Raw genomic sequence first — 18956 nt, 5'->3', positions numbered from 1 at the left:
GAAATGCCTGATAGACGGATTACAATTGAAAACAAGAGCTAATCGTGTTTTTCATTTATAAGTGAAAAGAAGATCATAAGTTGAAGTGAAATGCTTCTAAAAATAGAATTCGAATCATGTTCCAGCTCTCACAATCACTAATTTTTATCAAGATAAAATTAAAATCATGTGACTCCCGCAGACTGGAAAAAACACCAACAAAACCAAGTTCTCTTTCAAATTTTGTTTTGTTTATTAAAGTAAAACATATAACCATAATCATGAATTGCAAAGACTCCATCAGGCATTTCAAGAGTCCAGTAGCTGCCAGATTCTGAGTATCCAAGAGCTGACAAAAATTGATACTTGTCGGGGAATTTTTTATTGAAAATTCTCGAGCGTTGGGCAGTTTTCGAAAGAGAGAATATCTAAAAAAACATATCAATTCATTAAATTCGTTTAGGAAACTAACCTCTTTAAACTTCAGTATATCTTCATGATAAACCGTATCGATCCACGCAGTAAGGCTATGAATATGAGCAAATGAGTTGAGTGAAGAGGATGAAGTCAAGTCAGTAGCACAAAGGTGAATCAGATTTTTGCAGCCTTCTAGTCTAGTATTTCAAAATTTAGACTCTCCAGAACTTGAATTACACGATCAAACGCTTCTTTGAACGTTGCAAGAGCTTGTGCGGGAACTAACTGTCTGTCGCCATTCGGAAGAAATATCAATACCGATCAAGTTGTTTTCTGGTTTTGAAAAATATAGATTCTTCAAAATTTCTCTCATAACTAGATCCGGCATGTTCAGAATGAAAGCTCTTGGCGACCTTTGAAAATTTATTTTTGCCATCTATCATCGAGTAACACACGAACCCATTTATTTAAATGTAAATTACCATTTATTAAAGCTTCCATGTTTCCAACTCATGCATTTCAAATCCAAATAGTATGTTAGAGACATTTTCCGTCGACCCAATAAATTACTTCAGTATAATTGTTACTTGAGAAAAAGACAATAAGAAAAACTAAAAAAAAGCCAAGAAAAAGGAAACCAACTAATAATCCCACTAATAAAAATTTCCAGTACTCTTCAACAAAATAACATCTAAAAATTGAGTTTTTGGAGGTGCGAGGGTCTCTTCATGAATCATGTATTTGGTTAGAATCAAAACAAGGGAAAATATATATTTCATACATAAAATAATTAATAGGATTATCTTGTTTTTATGAAAACGTTGTCTCAACGCCATTATCACATAAAGTTAATAGCATAGTGATAAAAGAAAATCTCTCTTCGTTTCACTTTCTCGACTTTGTCTGCCCTACTTTTTAACATGACCTCCTTTACTATCTATCCTTACCACTGTTTACTTGTGTTCTCATTTTCGAATATCATCATGATATCCCCACTAATATTGTCCACTCTCCTCACAATTCCTCTAGTAGAAATGTGTATTCGTATGATACCTCCAGAAGACGTATCGGTTGGTACAATATCTGCTACTCAATCTACTTCTCCGATTACTACTGGGCAATGTACTGCGTCGTCATGCCAAACATCGACGACTATACCGATAGGAGGGACTCCTGTAACGGGTTCTCCTGTAACGGGTTCTCCTGTGACGACTACCCCTGCAACTGTAACAACAGCACCTGCGACGATGGCTCCCGGCTCGTGTAAGTAGAATCCACCTATTTCGATTCAATATTGCTCCTTTATTTCATTTCAGTGTGCACAACATGTGATATAGCTACAATTGCACCAGCGATGGAAGCCAACACAGTTTTTGAGAATACGTGGGATCTTCAGAAAATGTAAACAACGAAACTATAAAAACTGAAAAGGTTTCAGAAATACAGTAGGAGCCGATGGGTGTACACAAACCAATGTGATATGCAGAAGAACCGATGATCAAAAATGTACTGGAGTCACTTTATCTGTAAGTGACTGGAAATTTTGCGAGCTTTTTAGACTTGGAAAACACTTTTCCAGGCTACAAATGCTGCTGGGACTTCTACCATTTCCAGTGCTATGAATGCGAATCAAGTCAGCGGATCGCTCACATGTCAGGCTGATGGTACCTACTCCAGTGGCTCAGTGTAAGTGAAATTCAGTGTAAACTTATTTAATAGCTGATATATGTCATAGATAAAGTTTTTAGCACAGGAATCACCAAACTCGCATGTACTTTTGATACATGTGTACCTGGTAAGAAAGGTTTTTATTTTCTGTGTCATTATAATTGTTTTTAAGCTTGCTCAACATGTGACACAGAAGCTGCTAAACCAGTGATGGACCCACCAAATACAGAGTTTCAAATAACGTAATTTATAATTGAATTTGTCTCATTTTACCCCTATTCATCAATACTTTGTAGCGATAGAACCCCCGCTGGGCAAACATGCAAGGTATACTCTGCTGCTTGTGTTCACGCTACTCAACAGTGTACAGTTACAATTTACGTAAGTTGAAGACTGAAACTTTAATGAAACAAGTATTAAATCTTCAGGCTACAATGGGTTCAGGAAGCGAAGAGATGCTTAGTTCAGATGTCGATACGGATCTTACGGCCGCGACAATTAACTGCGCAACTGATGGAACATTGGCATTCATGGGAAGGTAGGTTTTTGGGCGGGAAGATATAAAAACTTGATTTGATACTTTTAGGGGACCAATTGTTAGATTTCGTTGTGAATTCACCAATTGCATGTAACCAACGTTTCCCTATTGGATACCCCTTTGTTTGGCTACCAAAGGCAATCCGATGGTACCCAATGGTTTTCCCCACAAAACTAGAAACATCTAAGCCTATGTTAACATCTTATTCAATCTCTTCATTAACTTTCTATCATTATTTTCCGGTGTTTCCAGTTATCTAGCTTATATTACCGAGGATATTTCTGAGATAAGGTTGTTTAATAAATTGGTCATTGATAATTCGTTGTGTTCTTTCGTTACAATGCTTATCACCTCATTTAGGATGCATCTGATTTCTCTATGAAAGAGGCAGTTAGTCTCCAACCGCTAATCTTTGCTACCCTTTTAACAAAAATCGGAAATTTTGCGAGAATCGCCTTGAGCGGCGCCACTCTAGTCTCAACGCCATTATCACATAAAGTTGATATCATAGTGATAAATAAAAATATTTTTTCGTTTCACTTTGATGTTATCTCCGCTAATTCTCGCAATATTTATTGTGTTAACATACTGAATAGGTCATTATCGTTTTCCGTGAGACTTTTATTGGAAAAAAATTAATCTTTCGAAATGTTTCTCACTCGAAAAACTTTATTGTATCACAACTTTAAAAGTTTCAATTGAAAATCTTCATAACTTTGAGTATATCTGTGGAAATCGTCATTAGCAGGAACAGTTTTAGGTTTTTTCCAGGAAACTTTCCGAGAAAACATATACCGAATCGTCCCGGGAACTTCACACGTGTCGCTTCCCACGTTTCAATTTTTCAAGAACGTAACTTGTTGAGTTTTTCAGCTACCGTAATGGTTTTAGGCTCATTCGATAGGCAAGAACACGGACTTCAAAACTTCTGTCTGAACAATTACAATAAAGCACAACCTGCTGAGCTGCAATTGAAAGTGTGGACAAGTCGGTAGTGTGAGGTAACGATCAATGCCAAATTTCGACAATCGGGTTATTGGGGATTACCACCTGAATACTCCTTACTCCGAGTTATGTTTGTATATGTGTTCAAATATAGGTCGAGCCTTTGAGTTACGGGAGTTATTTCAGTTTTTCAGAAAAATTTCAGCATTTCCACGTATCCCTATACATTCAATTTTCATCAACTAATTAGAACTCCAAAAAGCTACACCAAGGGCAGACTGAAAATGTTATAGTTTATTTTCAGGGAAAAAAGGATTCACGCTCGGTAGGTGTATTGCGAGTATTGCGACACTATATTTTGAATTACAAATTAAAAAATGGCATTCACAGATTATAGATATCTTTTCTTGTTTTTCCAGAACCCCCAAAAATGATTGGGGGACTTTATGATATTTTGCGCACTATATATTGACAAACGTCAGCATCGCGTGAAAGAGAACAAAACGCGAATTTCCATATTCCCACGATTCGATTTTCAAAAAAATAGTACTTCCCCTTGAAAACTACTCCAGAAAAGTACTTGATTTCTCAAAACGTCGGGTTGGCGAATAAAAACGACGTAAAATATAAAAACTATGCATCGGGAACCGCACACCGGACGTGCCGGTTCCCACGGTTCAAGTTTTCAAGAACAAACAAAATACAAACAAGTACTTTTCCCTTAAAAGCAAAACTTTGCTCTAAGAAATTATTTCATTCCTCAAAAATGCTCCGCTCCGACAACACCTACGACTATCAGTCAGAATACGAAAACTTTACGTTTCCCGATTATTTCCCAGATGATAACGAGATGTTTCAATGGATTTCTTTAATAAACAGCATAGGTGAAGTTCTAGGAGAAGTCAACAATATTCTTTCGATTATTTGTTTGGTGATAAATCTTGCCCATTTTTTGGTAATGATCCAGAAAAAAATGCGGACGTCTTCTATAATCATTCTGACTATTGGAATCTCTATTTGTGATATTGTAGTTATTGGGAATACTGTAGGGACTTTGATCTATAACATGCTTTCTTCTAATATATGGTACGTCAACATTGGTTGAATCTAGTTATTTTAGAATTTCAGCTGGCCCCAATTCACCTATCTCAGCCGCCTTATTATAATCATATCTTTGTTTTCGGAAGATTCTTTGTTCCGTCTCGCCCCATGGCTTGGTTTGGCTATGGCATTTATCCGAGCCCTATTTCTATTATTCCCATGGAGCAGACGAATAAAAACGCTGTCTGAAAAACGTCTAGCTATCCCAATAATTCTTGTTTTCTTCACTATTAGCTCCTTTATAAGTGCACTGGTTTTCTCAAGGTACTCAATTTTTTTCTACGATACCTGGGTGCCTGTTGAGATCTGCGGTTACCCGCCAGGCTATTCCCAACCAATGTACACTTTACAAGTCGGGCGGAAAATCATATTATCCTATAAAACAGCCATTGAAATTTATGCAGCAGTGAATGGAGCTGCTAGGATCATCCCAGCAGTCACATACCCTTTGATAGCCGTGGTTCTCGTGGTGCAGTTGGTGAAAATGAAAAAGGGGCGGAGCAAACTTTTTAGCACTCGCGATATATCAGAAAAGGATCACAGTACAACACTTGTCATTTTAATGACAATCACATTTTTTATTTCTCAACTCCCCGCTGGTATATTTATGTGGCTCCGATTGATCTATCCATTTCACTATGTACTTTATATAGCGTTGGATCATGGAGCCAAATTTACATCTATCCTTTTCACTATCAATGCCACCTGCCATTGTTTTATATTTGCCACGTTGTGCAGTCAATATCGGGAAGTTGTCAGAGAAGTGTTCTGTTGCAGAAACAGGAAAAATGTCAGGGGAGCGTAGTTGCCGCATATGCACTCAAAATTTTATTTTTAGATCCGTCGAGTACTTACATTGACAAGGACGGGTGCGGTCGCGGGATAGTCAGAAGAAGAAAAACGAGTTTGCTGACTATTTTCTCACTGTCAGCATAACAATTAATAATACGGTCATGGGAGAAAACCACACAAATTCTCAATATCGTCACGAGAGATGTTTTTCTGGAGAACGAAGCCGCCCAAATTGATTTCGACAAGGGAAAAATTAATTAAATTTTCGTTTTTTTTTGTGTAACTCAAGAAAAAGTGTTCAATTTTTCATTCTTCAAGGATGTCAGACCCCGAATACTTTGAGTCCGCCTATGACTATTCCCCCAACTACGATGAAAACTTCACATGGCCCCAGTATTTTGAAACCATAGAGGAAGAGAATAAATGGTTGATTTTGATTTCAAATGTTGCATCTTATTTGGAAAAAGCTAATTTAATATTATCAGCTATCGGTTTAATTTGCAACTTGCTTCATTTCCTGGTCATGATTCAGAAGGGGATGAGAACCTCTTCTATAAATATTTTGACGATTGGAATTTCCGTTTGTGATATTACGGTGATCGGGTATACTGTAGGCAGCTATATTTATGACATTTTTTATTGGGATAAGTGGTGAGTCCCTCCGCCGCGTAATTCAGTGGAAATTGAGTTTTATGAACTGAAAAATATATATCAAAATGTAGATATCAGGGAGATCTATGTCTGTGACCTACTACAGGGTGGATGACTATTGGTTACTGTCCCACGGGCCGAAATAAAAAAAATTAAGGGAAAAATGTTGAAATTGTAGTTTTTCGCACGAAAACCGTTTCAGCTTTAAAAATTGGCTTATTTCCCGTCATTTTGGACCGCGTTTTCTGGAAAAATTGATTTTCGAATATCGGGGAGTATTTTGGAGGCTTTGGACGTTTGAAAAATAAAAATTAGTTTTAAAAAATGTGAGAATTGGTGTTGTTCGCATAATTTTTAAAAAATGAGCCGATTTCAGCAGATTAAAACCGTTTTTCCCTGGAATTTTTAGATTTTTTTACTAAAAAGTGAGAAAAATGACATATTCAGGCGCAAAACCCACCAATTTTATGTAGATCTCTTTGAGATTTACATTTTAGTATATTTTTCAGCTCACAAAACTCAGTTTGAAGCCCGTTTCGGCCGGTTGACATATATTAATACCAGATGTTAGGCCACGGCATTCTAACATTCTATAGTTTTTCAGCTGGCCCAAATCCACGTATCTCAGCCGGTGGGTCCTTCTGGTCTTCGAGTTTCTTATCAACCTCCTGCTCCGGCTCTCCCCATGGCTCGGTCTCGCCATGGCTCTCATCCGCGCTACAGTAATCCTATTCCCTTGGAAGAAGAAGATCAGCAGGCTTTCCGAAAAGCCCACCGGCATCCTGACAATGTCATTTTTATCATTTTTGAGTTTTCTAATAACTTCTTTTCTAATGGCACGCTTTTCAATATTCAAGGATGGACTATGGATTGCACCACAGGGGTACGGTAGATCTGTCGGTGTTTCCCTAATTTCCTCCTTAAGATGCGGCTACCCTCCAAACTACAACCAAACAAAGTATATAGTGTTGGTTGGGCGGAAAGTGATATTCTCAGATTCGACATCCAAAAAGTTGTATGGCGTAGTGAATGGAGCTGCAAGTGTGATCCCGGCGGTACTGTACCCAGTGATCGCAATAGTTTTGTTGGTGCAATTATGGAAGATTGGGAAGAATCGAAATAAATTGTTTAGTCGACGAACAGAAGAAAAGGATCACACCACGCAACTCGTCATCCTGATGACTATCACCTTCTTTATCTCCCAGCTCCCATTCGGCTTATCCATGTGGCTCCGTCTCGTCTTCCCGTATCATTCAGTAATCTCATCGCTGTTAGATCATGGCAAGGAGATCACTTCTATCTTATTTACTATCAATGCCACGTGTCACTGTATAATATTTGCCACGTTGAGCGTACAGTATAGGGTTGTGGCTAGGGAGGTGTACTGTTGTGGAAAAGTATGGTGGAGCGTATTTGCAATTGACAGTGAGAAATGTTTTTTTTTAGATGAAATCTGCGTCGGTGTCAACAAGAAGTGTTGTGGGAAGTCAGAAGGAAAACAAAACAAACACTTTGATTAATTAAATTTTCCTACTCCGATTTCTCTGAAATTACTGTTCATAATAATTTTTGTTCCTTTATAAACATTTTACAGTTTAATAATATTTGTGATTTGCTAAAAATATCCAAAATTTAGAGCCCCATATTGATTATATTTTCTTAATTTCGATAATTTTTTTTCTAATTTTTTTCAGATAAGGTGAAATCTAAAATCTAACACGTCTAAATCGAAAATAAGTGTGATCATTGTGATCTCTTTAAAATTTCTGAAATTTTGAGCCACATATTGACTATATTCTGACAACTTCGAAAATCGATCCATTTTTTAGACACCCGGAGTGTCTAAAATTGAACTTTACCGTTTTCAATGAAAAAAAAAACAGAAATGTTGCAAATTTGATGGATAACACAAATTTATTGCTTATTTGTGTCTCAAACTTTACATTCTCTCAAAAAAATCTTTCAAAAATCGAAAAAAATGTGAGTTTTTGATATTTTTGTCTAATTTTGCGACCGGTGGTTGTTATCTTCTTGTGTTTCATAAAATTCCCAAAATTTTGAGTCCCATATCGACTTTATTCCGTCAGTTTTGATATTTGGTACCTGGGGTGTCTAGAAAATAGACCAGTTTTCAATTGTGTCAGAAGATAGTTGACATGGGGCTCAAACTTTGAGAGATTTTTTATGGAATTCAAAATTCGCAGTTGTTCGGTGCCTAGACCTCAAAATAAGCGGAAACAGGAATCTCGAAATATTTTGAGATTCTCAAATTTTCAATTTTGAGCAACTATTGGATTTAGGTAACAAATAACTCTTATTTAAGGGTTCTGCACAAAATTTCCAAAATTTTGAGTCCCATATCGACTATATTCCTTCAATTTTGGTATTTGCTACCTGGGGTGTTTAGAAAATGGACCAATTTTCAATAGTGTCAGAAAATAGTCAATATGGGGCTCAAAAGTTGGGAGACTTTTTATAGACTTCAAATTTCGCAGATGTTCGGTGCCTAGACCTCAAAATGAACGGAAAAAGCAATTTCAAATTTTTTTTGATAAAAAGTTTCAAGCTTTGAATATTTACACATAACGTTTTTTAAATTAGTTTAATCTTGTTTTATTTTTCAAAAAAAATACAACAAAATCAAGTCTTCGAAGTAGTAGTAAACATTCGACTCCTCGCAGTTTTTTCCGACACACCCAACACTTTTTTGACAGTTTTCCGATACTGGGAAGAGATTAAAAAGCATATAAGAAAATGGGTAGCTGTCATAGATACGTATATCATGTTGAGAATTTTCGAGATGCTTTCTGGGATTATTCTGAATTGAAAATTAGAAAAAATTAGTTATTTTAGATTTCGAAAACTTACGCATCCTCGTATCCCTTCCTTGTCGCAGTGACCAGGTTGCAGATCCCTATTGGTAATTCTATTATGATAAATGTGACGGTCATGTAGACAACTAGACGGTTAGTCCTCTCGGAATGTTTATTTTCGGTTGAAATTCTCAGTTTTTTAGTTTTCCTGAGTTCCAGTATCAGAATAATTGCTGATATCGGGAACAGGATCGATGGGATGATCTAAAAAAAACGGGTGGAAAATCGCAGCAGACATATTAATATACGTACCTTTCCAAAAATAGCTGTCAATACCAAATGCACTTTTCTCGCCGGCTCTTCTAGCATAGAGCCAGTAGATGTTATTTCAGAAATAGTGTATCGATGAAGAATATGATCAGCTGGAGGATCCAATAAATTCGTACACTCCGCCTGTGGGATCCATGGCTCCACAGTATGCACAATTTGGTAGCGGAAGACATAGCAGATGGATAACAAAGAGCTGAGTAGGACGATAACAAAAATTGCGGTTCGCCCGGTTTTCGATTCGTTGATAAAGTTGAATCTAAGGTTGTAAAGGAATTTTTATATTCAAGACTATAATTATGATACCGATTCTTAGTGGCAGTTTTCAAGGAAATCGTTCTAATGATCGCCAGAGTCAGGCCTAACCAGACAGAACAGCGTCGGAAATTGTCTCGAATTGCGTAGAATATCCAGTCGACAACCACCTGGATATAAGATGATGGAAGTTTGCTGGAAAAATATTTTGTTGCTTTATGGTTATTAATCAGGCGTAGCCAAAAACCTAGACAACAAAAATCCGGGTTTTTGTGATCTAGGAGCACAATAATTGTGAAATTTGAAATGTCCATCCAATTTCCAAAATTTTGAGCCCCATATCGACTATATTCTGACACTATTGAAAACTGGCCCATTTTCTAGACACCCAAGGTACCAAATATCGAAATTGACGGAATTTAGTCAATATGGAGTTCAAAATTTTGGAAATTTTGGGCCGAATCCTTAAATGAGAGTTATTTGTTACCTAAATCTAATAGTTTTCTCAAAATTGAAAATTTGAGAATCTCAAAATATTTCGAAATTTCTGTTTCCGGTTATTTTGGGGTCCAGGCATCGGAAAATTGTGAAATTTGAAATCTATATAAAATTTCCAACATTTTGAGACCAACTTCGACTATATTCTGACACTATTAAAAACTGGAGCATTTTCTAGACACCCAAGGTACCAAATATTGAAATTTACGGAATATAGCCGATATAGAGTTCAAAATTTTGGAAATTTTGTGCAGAATCCTTAAATGAGAGTTATTCGTTACCTAAATCCGATAGTTGCTGAAAATTGAAAATTTGAGAATCTCAAAATATTTCGAAATTTCTGTTTCCGGTTATTTTGGGGTCCAGGCATCGAAAAATTGTGAAATTCAAAATATATATAAAATTTCCAAAATTTTGAGACACTATCAAAAACTGGACCTCTTTCTAAACAGCCCGGGTACCAAATATCGAAATTGACTGAATATAGTCAATATGGAGGTCAAAAGTTTGGAAATTTTATTTAGATTTGAAGAAAGATTTCACAATTGTTTTGCGCCTAGACCCCAAAAACAGGATTTTCGAAATTTCAAATTTAACAAAAAGCGTGGCAAAACCCAAAATAATTATTAGACACCAAAACATAGATTTTTGATTTCTGGCGAGACTTTTCACAAGAAAAAAAAATAACAACAACATATGTGACAACCTCAAGAATAAGATTTCTTTGGAATTTGGAATTTGGAAGACTAGATCAAAAAACAAAGCACAAATATATTGGGAGTAGCTATGGGATTTTCAAAACCGTTTTCAGCCAGGTCTCGGCACGAAAAAAGTACGGTAGCATAATTTTGTCAGTATTCGTGTTTTAACCGGTTCTAATGAGGAAACGGTAGCTATTAAAAAATGCAAAAATTAATAATCACCACAACTTTCTCAGATTTTGACATTTCTCACCCATTTTTAGCTCAAAAAAAAGGAATTTCTAGTAATAATTTCTAGACTCACCACTCCCTTGGTTCCAACCAATTATTCACCGCAATTTTGATATAAATCACCGGTGACAGAATATCCACGACTCCCATTCCCAATAGAATACAATTGACAGCAGTGGAAGAGACTGTCTTCCTCGATAATATGAATACATGGAACACATTTATGACCATTGAGAGTACGGTAGGTATATAGTTCCAGGACTCGGCAGAGGACACCAGGGATCTGTAAATGTATAATTCAGAGAAAAAATTAAATTTTTTTGTTTCACCTGAGAGCCAACTCGAGTTCCGTGTAGCTGTTGGTGCTCATCAGATATAATGTTAAGAATGACAAAAAAATTATTTTATTTAGTAACAAAAAAATTACAAACACAGAAAAAATGAAAAGAAAATGAGGTGGGAAGGTGACAAAAACATAATGAATATTTGCATGGTTTTCTTGAAAAGATATTCTGAAATTATATAGTCTAGCTGTCACGTAATTAACAAGAAAAGCGTAATTTCTTTCTCGTGAGATCTAGTGCACCGGTGACTTGACGTATTTCAAAATTTTGAAGAGAAACTGAACATCCGCATACTAGGGACCCCCAGTACATTTTTGACAGTTTTCCGATACTGAGAGGACATTGCAAAGCATATAAAACAGCGAGTAGCTGTCATGGAGACATAGACGATATTGAGTAGTTTGGATATGCTCTCCGGGATTATTCTTAACAAAAAATTCTTGAATTTTTGACTTTCAGCAAAAAAAATTAACATACGCGTCCTCATATGTGTTCCGTGTCGCGGTAATCAGCTTGCAGACCCCTATAGGTAATTCTATGATGATAAAGGTGATGGTCATGTAGACAACTAGTCGGTTAGTCGTGTCGTGTTGTCTAAAAATCTTCAATTCAAAGGCGCATACCGTAATCATGACCCACCTGTTGAACTTCCTCCCTTTTTTCTTTTTTCTCAACTCAAATATCAATAGAATCGCAAATATCGGGAAAAGTATCGATGGAATGATCTGAACTCTTTTACCTACAGACTTTTAGCCTACAGTACCCCCTACCTTCTCAAAAACCGCCGTCAAAATTAAATGAACCACACGCGCGGTTCCTGTGAAATCAGAACCCGCGGAGGATCCAGTGATCTCTACTATTTTATGAGGGTGCCGGAGGTAACTGTCAAGTGGGAGGAGGTCTGGGCACCTATAATATGAAAAAAAGTTTTTTAATATAAAAAAATGATGTACCCTTTCTCCGGCACCCATGGCACCAGAACATGTACCAATTGATAGCGGAAGACATAGCAAATTGTAAAAATTGAACTGATTATTACGATATTTATAATTGATACCAAACCGGTTTTGGACTCATTTATAAAGTGGAATCTGAAACTTTTTTACTGTTTTTTGGACGCAAAACTTCCATAAAAGATCCCGTACTGTTTCTTAGTAGCAGTTTTCACAGAAATTGTTCTTATGACCGCTAGAGTCAAGCCTAACCAGACGGAACATCTTCTGAAGTCATCTCGAATCGCGTAGAATATCCAGTCGACCAACACTTGGATATAAGAGGATGGAAGTTTGCTGGAAAAACGTTTTTTTTTTTGCAAAAAATTATGATTATTAATCAGGCTTGGGAATCAAAAACCCCAAACCTGCGAAAACCAACAAAAAAACTAATTATACATCAGAACATATGACGCAGCGTGTTGTTTGTGTCTAAGGTTCTCAGGAATATGGATTCTGGAAATGTAGATTACAAATGAATGCAAAAAAGGGCACGGTAACATAATTTTGTCAGTTTTTGTGTCATCAACCGGGGCTTGACACGAAAAGGGGTACGGTATGCTTTGAGAATTGCTAAAATTTAAAATCATGATAACTTTCTCAGTTTTTGACATTTTCCACCCGTTTTTGCTCTAAAATCCCGGAATTTCCAATAACAATTTCCAGACTCACCACTCCCTTGGCTCCAACCAATTATTCACCGCAATTTTGATATAAATCACCGGTGACAGAATATCCACAACTCCCATTCCCAATAGAATACAATTGACGGCACTGGAGGAGACTGTCTTCCTCGATAATATGAACACATGGAACACATTTATGACCATTGAGAGTACGGTAGGAATGTAGTTCCAGGACTCGGCGGAGGACACCAGGGATCTGTAAAAGTGCGGAAAATATTTTTTAAAAATTTAAAAATGAAAAAAAGAACCCACTTGAAAAACGCCTCCAGACTTGCAGACTGTTGAGTCATTTTTTGAGTCACAAAATGGAAAAATGAGAAAAAAATCCTGCGTAGCCAAACTCAACTTAATTAGAGACGTTGTTTTCAAGAATTTTTTGTGTTGAGAGTCTAAACAAAGAATAAAAATGAGGTTTATTGAAATGCGTAATCAAATTATCAAAGTATGTCCATGGATTATCTTATAAGCAAGTGACCTCCACCCTGGAATGCTGCATCCAGTAGCTGGGGTACTGTAGCGTTGGTGACAGCAATGATTATAAGCACAGGAGTGGCATGCACCGCAGACAGTGTTTCCAACTGGTTTTCCACTACCACTGCACCGGCCATCGAACTCACAACGGATACCTGCGGAGACCAGGTGACAGAAATAGATGGTTAGAAAAATAGTAATAAAAATGTTCAGCTGACAAGGAGCAAATATATACATATATAAATATATGCTGAACAAACAAAAATAATTGTGGGGTCAAAATGAATGAATAGTAGTCAAAAGTATTATTATTATTATTATTATTACTATTGTACAGTCCCCATCGAGTTCCCGATGGAGCTCCCTGGATGCACACTAGCCTTCTTCATTCCCAAAATCTTGCGTACAGTATCCCGATACTGTGACGACATTCTATAGCAGATGAAGCAGTGCGTGGCGGTCATTGGTACGTAGATCATGTTGAATAGCTTGGTGATGCTCTCGGGGATTACTCTGGAATAGGAAATGCATTAAAATGCGGATGGGCGGAGGAGGTGGGGTGAACTCACGCATCCTCATAGCTGTCTTTGGTAGCTGTGAGAAGTTTGCAGATGCCAATTGGGAATTCGATGATGATGAAGGTTAGGGTCATGTGGATGACTAGTTTGTTCATTTTCTCGGTGCCTCTGGAAGGAAAATTTCAGGTTGTTAGACTTATGAGTACTTAAATAATGAGATCCTAAGATCCGTGCATTCAGAAATCCTAAGATCCCTAGATTCTGAAACTTTTAGGTCTTTGGATCCTTTGATCTTCTTAGATCCTGAAACCCCGAAATGACAAAATCCCTGAATTCTTTGACCCCTAGATCCTCAGACTTCTAGATTCCTAAATCCATGATTTAGAAATTCTGAGATACAAAGATCGTAAGATCTTGAAATCCCTGAATCCTGAGACTCCAAGATTTCGAAATTCTTAGATCCTGGGTTTTTAAATCCCTGGGTTTTTGAACCCTGAGATCTTGAGATCTTGAAATACTAAGATCCTTAAATAACAAAATCTAGAGATTCCTGAATTTTGAGATCTTGAGATTTATGGATCCTTAGATCCGTAGATCCTGAGATTGTCAGATCCCGGGATCCTGATTTCTTTCCTAATTCTTAGATTTCATGATCCTAAGATTCTGAAATCTAGGTCCTTAGATCCCGAGATTCTGAATTTCTTGAAATCTATGATCCCTGGATTTTCAGTTTTCTTAATCCCAAGATTCTGCGATCCCAACATTCTGCAATTCTTAGATCCTCACCTCACACTAGTCGACGCCTTCCTGACATCTTCCACCAGCTTCCTCGCCTTCCCCAACTCGCAGATCAATACAACGCCAATAATCGGAAATAAGAAGGATGGCAGAATCTGAAACTTTTTCAATTACAGTAATCCACCTACTGTAACCACCCCCACCTTCTCCAAAACCGCAGTGAGCAACAAATGAAGTTGTCTAGCCCTGCCAGGAGCCTTTGCGTTTCCCTCGATCTCATCGACATAGTATTGAATGTCCCGGGGATTGTGGCAGCCTGGTATAAAAATCCAATCCGGATCAGGCACCACTTGATAGCGGAAAACGTAGAATATCGAAATCCCGCAACTGACGAGAACCGTGATAACCATTGTCTTAAGACCAAAGGGGGACTCCGTGATAAAGTTGAATCTGGAAAATAAAAGTGGTACTGTAGCTGTGGTATTGTAGTGATGTAGTGGTACTGTAGTGGTGTAGTAGTACTGTAATGGTGTAGTGGTAATGTAGTGATGTAGTGGTACTCTAGTAGTGTAGTGGTACTGTAACGGTGTAGGGGTACTGTAGTGACGTAGTGGTACTGTAGTGGTGTAGTGGTACTGTAATGGTGTAGTGGTACTGTAGTAATGTAGTGGCACTGTAGTGATGTAGTGGTACTCTAGTAGTGTAGTGGTACTGTAACGGTGTAGGGGTACTGTAGTGACGTAGTGGTATTGTAGTGGTGTAGTGGTACTGTAGTGATGTGGTGGTACTGTAGTAATGTAGTGGCACTGTAGTGATGTAATGGTACTCTAGTAGTGTAGTGGTACTGTAATGGTGTAGCTTACTGTTTCCTTAAGGCAAGTTTCAGGGACAACATGCGAATTGCCGCGAGCTCTAAGCCAAACCACGTGGAACACCGGCGGCAGTTATCTCGGATCGCTAATAAAGTCCAGTTGAAGACAGTTTCAAAGTAGCCGCGTGGAGGGATACTGTAGGTATATTGTAGTAATTAATTAATTATCTACTAATTACCATGGCCCCGGAAAAATCAAATCCTTCACACCAATCTTCACATAATAAACTGGAGATAGTATATCCACCACAGCGATCCCTATCAATAACGATGTCACCGCTGATGACGTCATCATCCGACGGGTCAGTACGAAAATGTGAAATAGGTTGAGAAGGATGGCGAGGATACTGAAGATATACATGATATCCTCGAATTTTGTGGTCCAGGTACTTAAATTAGGGGTAATTAAGCACAATTAAAAAAGAAGAAGCTCACTCAATAATTGCGTCGAGACCTTGGTAGGAAGTCATTCTGCCTTGTTGCAGGCGGACCTGGAAGTGGGAAAGTTAGGCCATGAGGCGGATTTCTAGGCCATCAAACTGGGAAAAGCACGAATTTGGGAATTTTGGCCGAAATTTCGCGATTTTCGACATTTTTCAGATAAATCATTGCTGAAAAATTGCATTTTTTAACTAAAAATCAGAATTTTTCTACTAAAAATAAACATTTTTATCCGAAAAGTTGGGATTTTTGACAATTTTCAGGTAATTTTTTGCTGAAAAATCAAATTTTTCGACTAAAAATCAGCATTTTTAGGTAAGAATTTTGATTTTTGACAATTTTTAGGTCATTTTTTGCTGAAAAATCTCATTTTTCAATTAAAAGATAACATTTATGGGCTAAATTTTGTGATTTCAAACCGTTTTCAGGTGAAAAATTGCGATTTTCGAAAACCCGCTATTTTTAGCCAAAAATTGTGATTTTTTACAATTTTCAGATGAAAAATCGCATATGGTGGCTATAAAATTGAAATATTTTAGAATTGAAAATGATATTAGCAGCCTGGTTAGAACTTTTGGTCGTAAAATGAGTACGAATTCGTATTTTCCAAGAATTCATAAATTTTTCGAATTTTTTTATTATTTCTTTAAAAAATGTGTACCGCAAATAATTTATTACCTCGATTTAAAGAAAAGGGACAAAGTCAAAAAATTAAACTCATAAACAATTTTTTTAAAAATTATCTCGGCACCGTCGAAGAAGGTTTTCCATTTTGACTTGACAGCGTGTTTTTATGACAAATTTTCCTGTCGAGACCCAATAATTTACGGGCGGCCTTTCGGTATTGGGAGGACATGGACAAGCAAATGAAGCAGTGCATAAGGGTCATGGGGACATAGAGGTAGTGGAAGATTTGGTTGGAGTCGTGCGGGATTGTTCTGGAATTTTTTGTCAGGAATGTGGACATCCGGACAAACAGAAAAAAGTTACTTACGACTCAGTCTGCATCGAATTGAATATTTTCCCGACACCAATTGGAAACTCGATAACTAGAAATGTCACAGTCATATATACAACCATTTTGCTAATTTTGTCAGTCTTCACTGTCTTGGAATTCTTCTTATCAGGCTGCCGTAACTCGTAGATCAGAATTGAAGCGAATATGGGGAAAAGGACCGAAGGGATGAGCTGAAAATCAGGTAGATAATTAAGTTTCAAATATTTTGAGCTAAAATTTAAAGAAAAAGGTTGGAAATGAAGAAAGTTAGGCATTTTCGAAAATTTTCGAAAAAAAATTGGAAAAAAAAGGAAATTTCTCGAATAGTTTTCGTCTCATTCCAATAATTTTCACATTTTTGAAATCAAAAAAAAACAAGAGCTTTCAGAAAAGTATAATCAAGCCTAGGTTTTGAAAATTTTCATTTTCAGACACTTTGGGGTGTCGAAAATGGACAAATACCAAAGTATGGCATGATTATACTTTTCTCAAAGCTGTAAACGCGCTGATTCTAAAATTAAAAGTTTTATAAACGTTGGAGCAAATCTGATCGAGAAACAAGAGTTTTTCGAAAAACTTGAAAAAATCAAAAACGAAAAATATGAGGTTTCTCACTAAATTTTAGTCAGCACTCTCTGAACTTTTTATTTTCAGAATCAGCACAATTTTAGCTCTTAGAAAAGTATAATCATGACTAGGTTTTGAAAATTTCGATTTTCAGATTTTTTTCAGGCACTTTAAGGGCGCATACAGTATGACGAAAATGGATGTAAAGCATGATTATACTTTTCTGAAAGCTGGAGACTTGCTGATTCTAGAAATCTAAATTTTCTTTCTGAGAAACATCACCTACCTGCCCAAAAACTCCGGTCAACAAAATATGCACCGTCCTCGCCGATCCACCAATCACCACCGTCTTATTCTTCGCAAATTCCTGTATGGTGTACCTGGTAACCATCATCGATTGCCCGGTAGCCAGCTGGCAAGACTGCGGGGCACTTTCCACAATTTGATACCGTATCAGGTACGGTATGGCTATCGGCATGCTGAGGATTACTGTACATATGATGAGGATGACTCCGAATTTTGATTGGGTTAGCAGCGCGGAGTTTTTTCCGACGGCCAGCTTAACCGAGACGGTTCTAGTGACTGCCAGGAGTAGACCGAGCCACGTGGAGCATCTCCGAAAGTTTTCAGATAATGAGCCAAGGATCAGGTCGATTAAGACATCATTGTAGCTAGGGATTTGGCTGGAATTACATAAAATCATTTTTAGATAGTTTTTTTTTTTTTGAAATTTTTTCAAAGAATTACCAAAAATCCTGCCAAACATCCACTAAATTCTCCACACCCCGCTTTACATACACCATAGGAGATAATATATCAACTATAGCAATCCCAATGAGCAACGTATTCATTGATGATGACGTCACGCCACGTTGGAATAGCACGATGACGTGGCAGAAGTTTACTGTGATAGAAATCACCGCTAGATAGGGGATGATTTTGGCAAGGAGCTGCACTAGGAAGCTGCAAATTTGGCTGAAATTATTTTACTGAAAAAAAAACAAAAATTGAGACAAAAAACTCACGTCACTATAGATTCCAGAGACATGTCTTTTGGAGAGGAATTCTGAAAACGAAAATTCGGAAAAATTCTGAAGAAAAATATAAAACTACTGAGAAGTCAGAAGCTGATTAACTCCGGCGTCCTGAATTCATGACTACTGGGAAAAATAAGCAAAAAATTGGAGACATGAGAAAACTTGAACTGATGAATCATTGGGAATGTTGTATATAAGTTTTGTTTTTTGAAAATTTGAATTTCTGATTTTCGACTTTAAGCAGACAGAAGACGTAAATGTGAGTTTTGGATTATAATGAGGTCGGGCAGAAAGGGAGACAAGTATAATTTTTTTGATGGATTAAGAATGTAGTCGAATTGAGGAAGCGGGGAAATAAATATGATTGAAAAGTTACAA

The 18956-nt window shown here is 37.1% G+C and overlaps 5 protein-coding genes across 5 annotated transcripts; 2 read left to right on the top strand and 3 right to left on the bottom strand.

Annotated features, from left to right (window-relative positions):
- Positions 1–1430: 1430 nt before the first annotated feature.
- Positions 1431–2606, top strand: GCK72_021476 (uncharacterized protein; the record flags this gene model as incomplete). Its single annotated transcript, XM_003104618.2, has 8 exons — positions 1431–1659; positions 1713–1779; positions 1835–1922; positions 1976–2082; positions 2145–2191; positions 2237–2306; positions 2361–2445; positions 2493–2606. 8 exons carry the CDS (start codon positions 1431–1433, stop codon positions 2604–2606), a joined length of 807 nt encoding a protein of 268 aa, XP_003104666.2.
- A 4318-nt stretch (positions 2607–6924) lies between these two features.
- On the top strand, positions 6925–7615 carry GCK72_021475 (uncharacterized protein; the record flags this gene model as incomplete). Its single annotated transcript, XM_003104588.2, has 3 exons — positions 6925–6974; positions 7017–7488; positions 7538–7615. The coding sequence occupies 3 exons, from the start codon at positions 6925–6927 to the stop codon at positions 7613–7615; spliced, it is 600 nt and encodes a 199-aa protein (XP_003104636.2).
- Positions 7616–8711: 1096 nt separating this feature from the next.
- GCK72_021474 (uncharacterized protein) lies at positions 8712–11286 on the bottom strand (the record flags this gene model as incomplete). The annotated part of the gene is made up of 6 exons (XM_053734289.1): positions 8712–8898; positions 8960–9168; positions 9217–9490; positions 9538–9681; positions 10990–11199; positions 11246–11286. 6 exons carry the CDS (start codon positions 11284–11286, stop codon positions 8712–8714), a joined length of 1065 nt encoding a protein of 354 aa, XP_053583202.1.
- A 1076-nt stretch (positions 11287–12362) lies between these two features.
- Positions 12363–13228, bottom strand: GCK72_021473 (uncharacterized protein; the record flags this gene model as incomplete). The annotated part of the gene is made up of 3 exons (XM_053734288.1): positions 12363–12549; positions 12925–13134; positions 13191–13228. 3 exons carry the CDS (start codon positions 13226–13228, stop codon positions 12363–12365), a joined length of 435 nt encoding a protein of 144 aa, XP_053583201.1.
- A 507-nt stretch (positions 13229–13735) lies between these two features.
- GCK72_021472 (uncharacterized protein) lies at positions 13736–18589 on the bottom strand (the record flags this gene model as incomplete). Its single annotated transcript, XM_053734287.1, has 10 exons — positions 13736–13922; positions 13979–14095; positions 14714–14820; positions 14869–15433; positions 15529–15672; positions 15716–15883; positions 16972–17165; positions 17828–18224; positions 18289–18516; positions 18567–18589. 10 exons carry the CDS (start codon positions 18587–18589, stop codon positions 13736–13738), a joined length of 2130 nt encoding a protein of 709 aa, XP_053583200.1.
- Positions 18590–18956: the final 367 nt, after the last annotated feature.

This window comes from Caenorhabditis remanei, chromosome V (assembly GCF_010183535.1).
Source record: "Caenorhabditis remanei strain PX506 chromosome V, whole genome shotgun sequence".
Classification (NCBI taxonomy): domain Eukaryota; kingdom Metazoa; phylum Nematoda; class Chromadorea; order Rhabditida; family Rhabditidae; genus Caenorhabditis; species Caenorhabditis remanei.
Note: the sequence above shows the minus strand (reverse complement) of the source record. Positions and strands in the feature narration are given on the sequence as shown.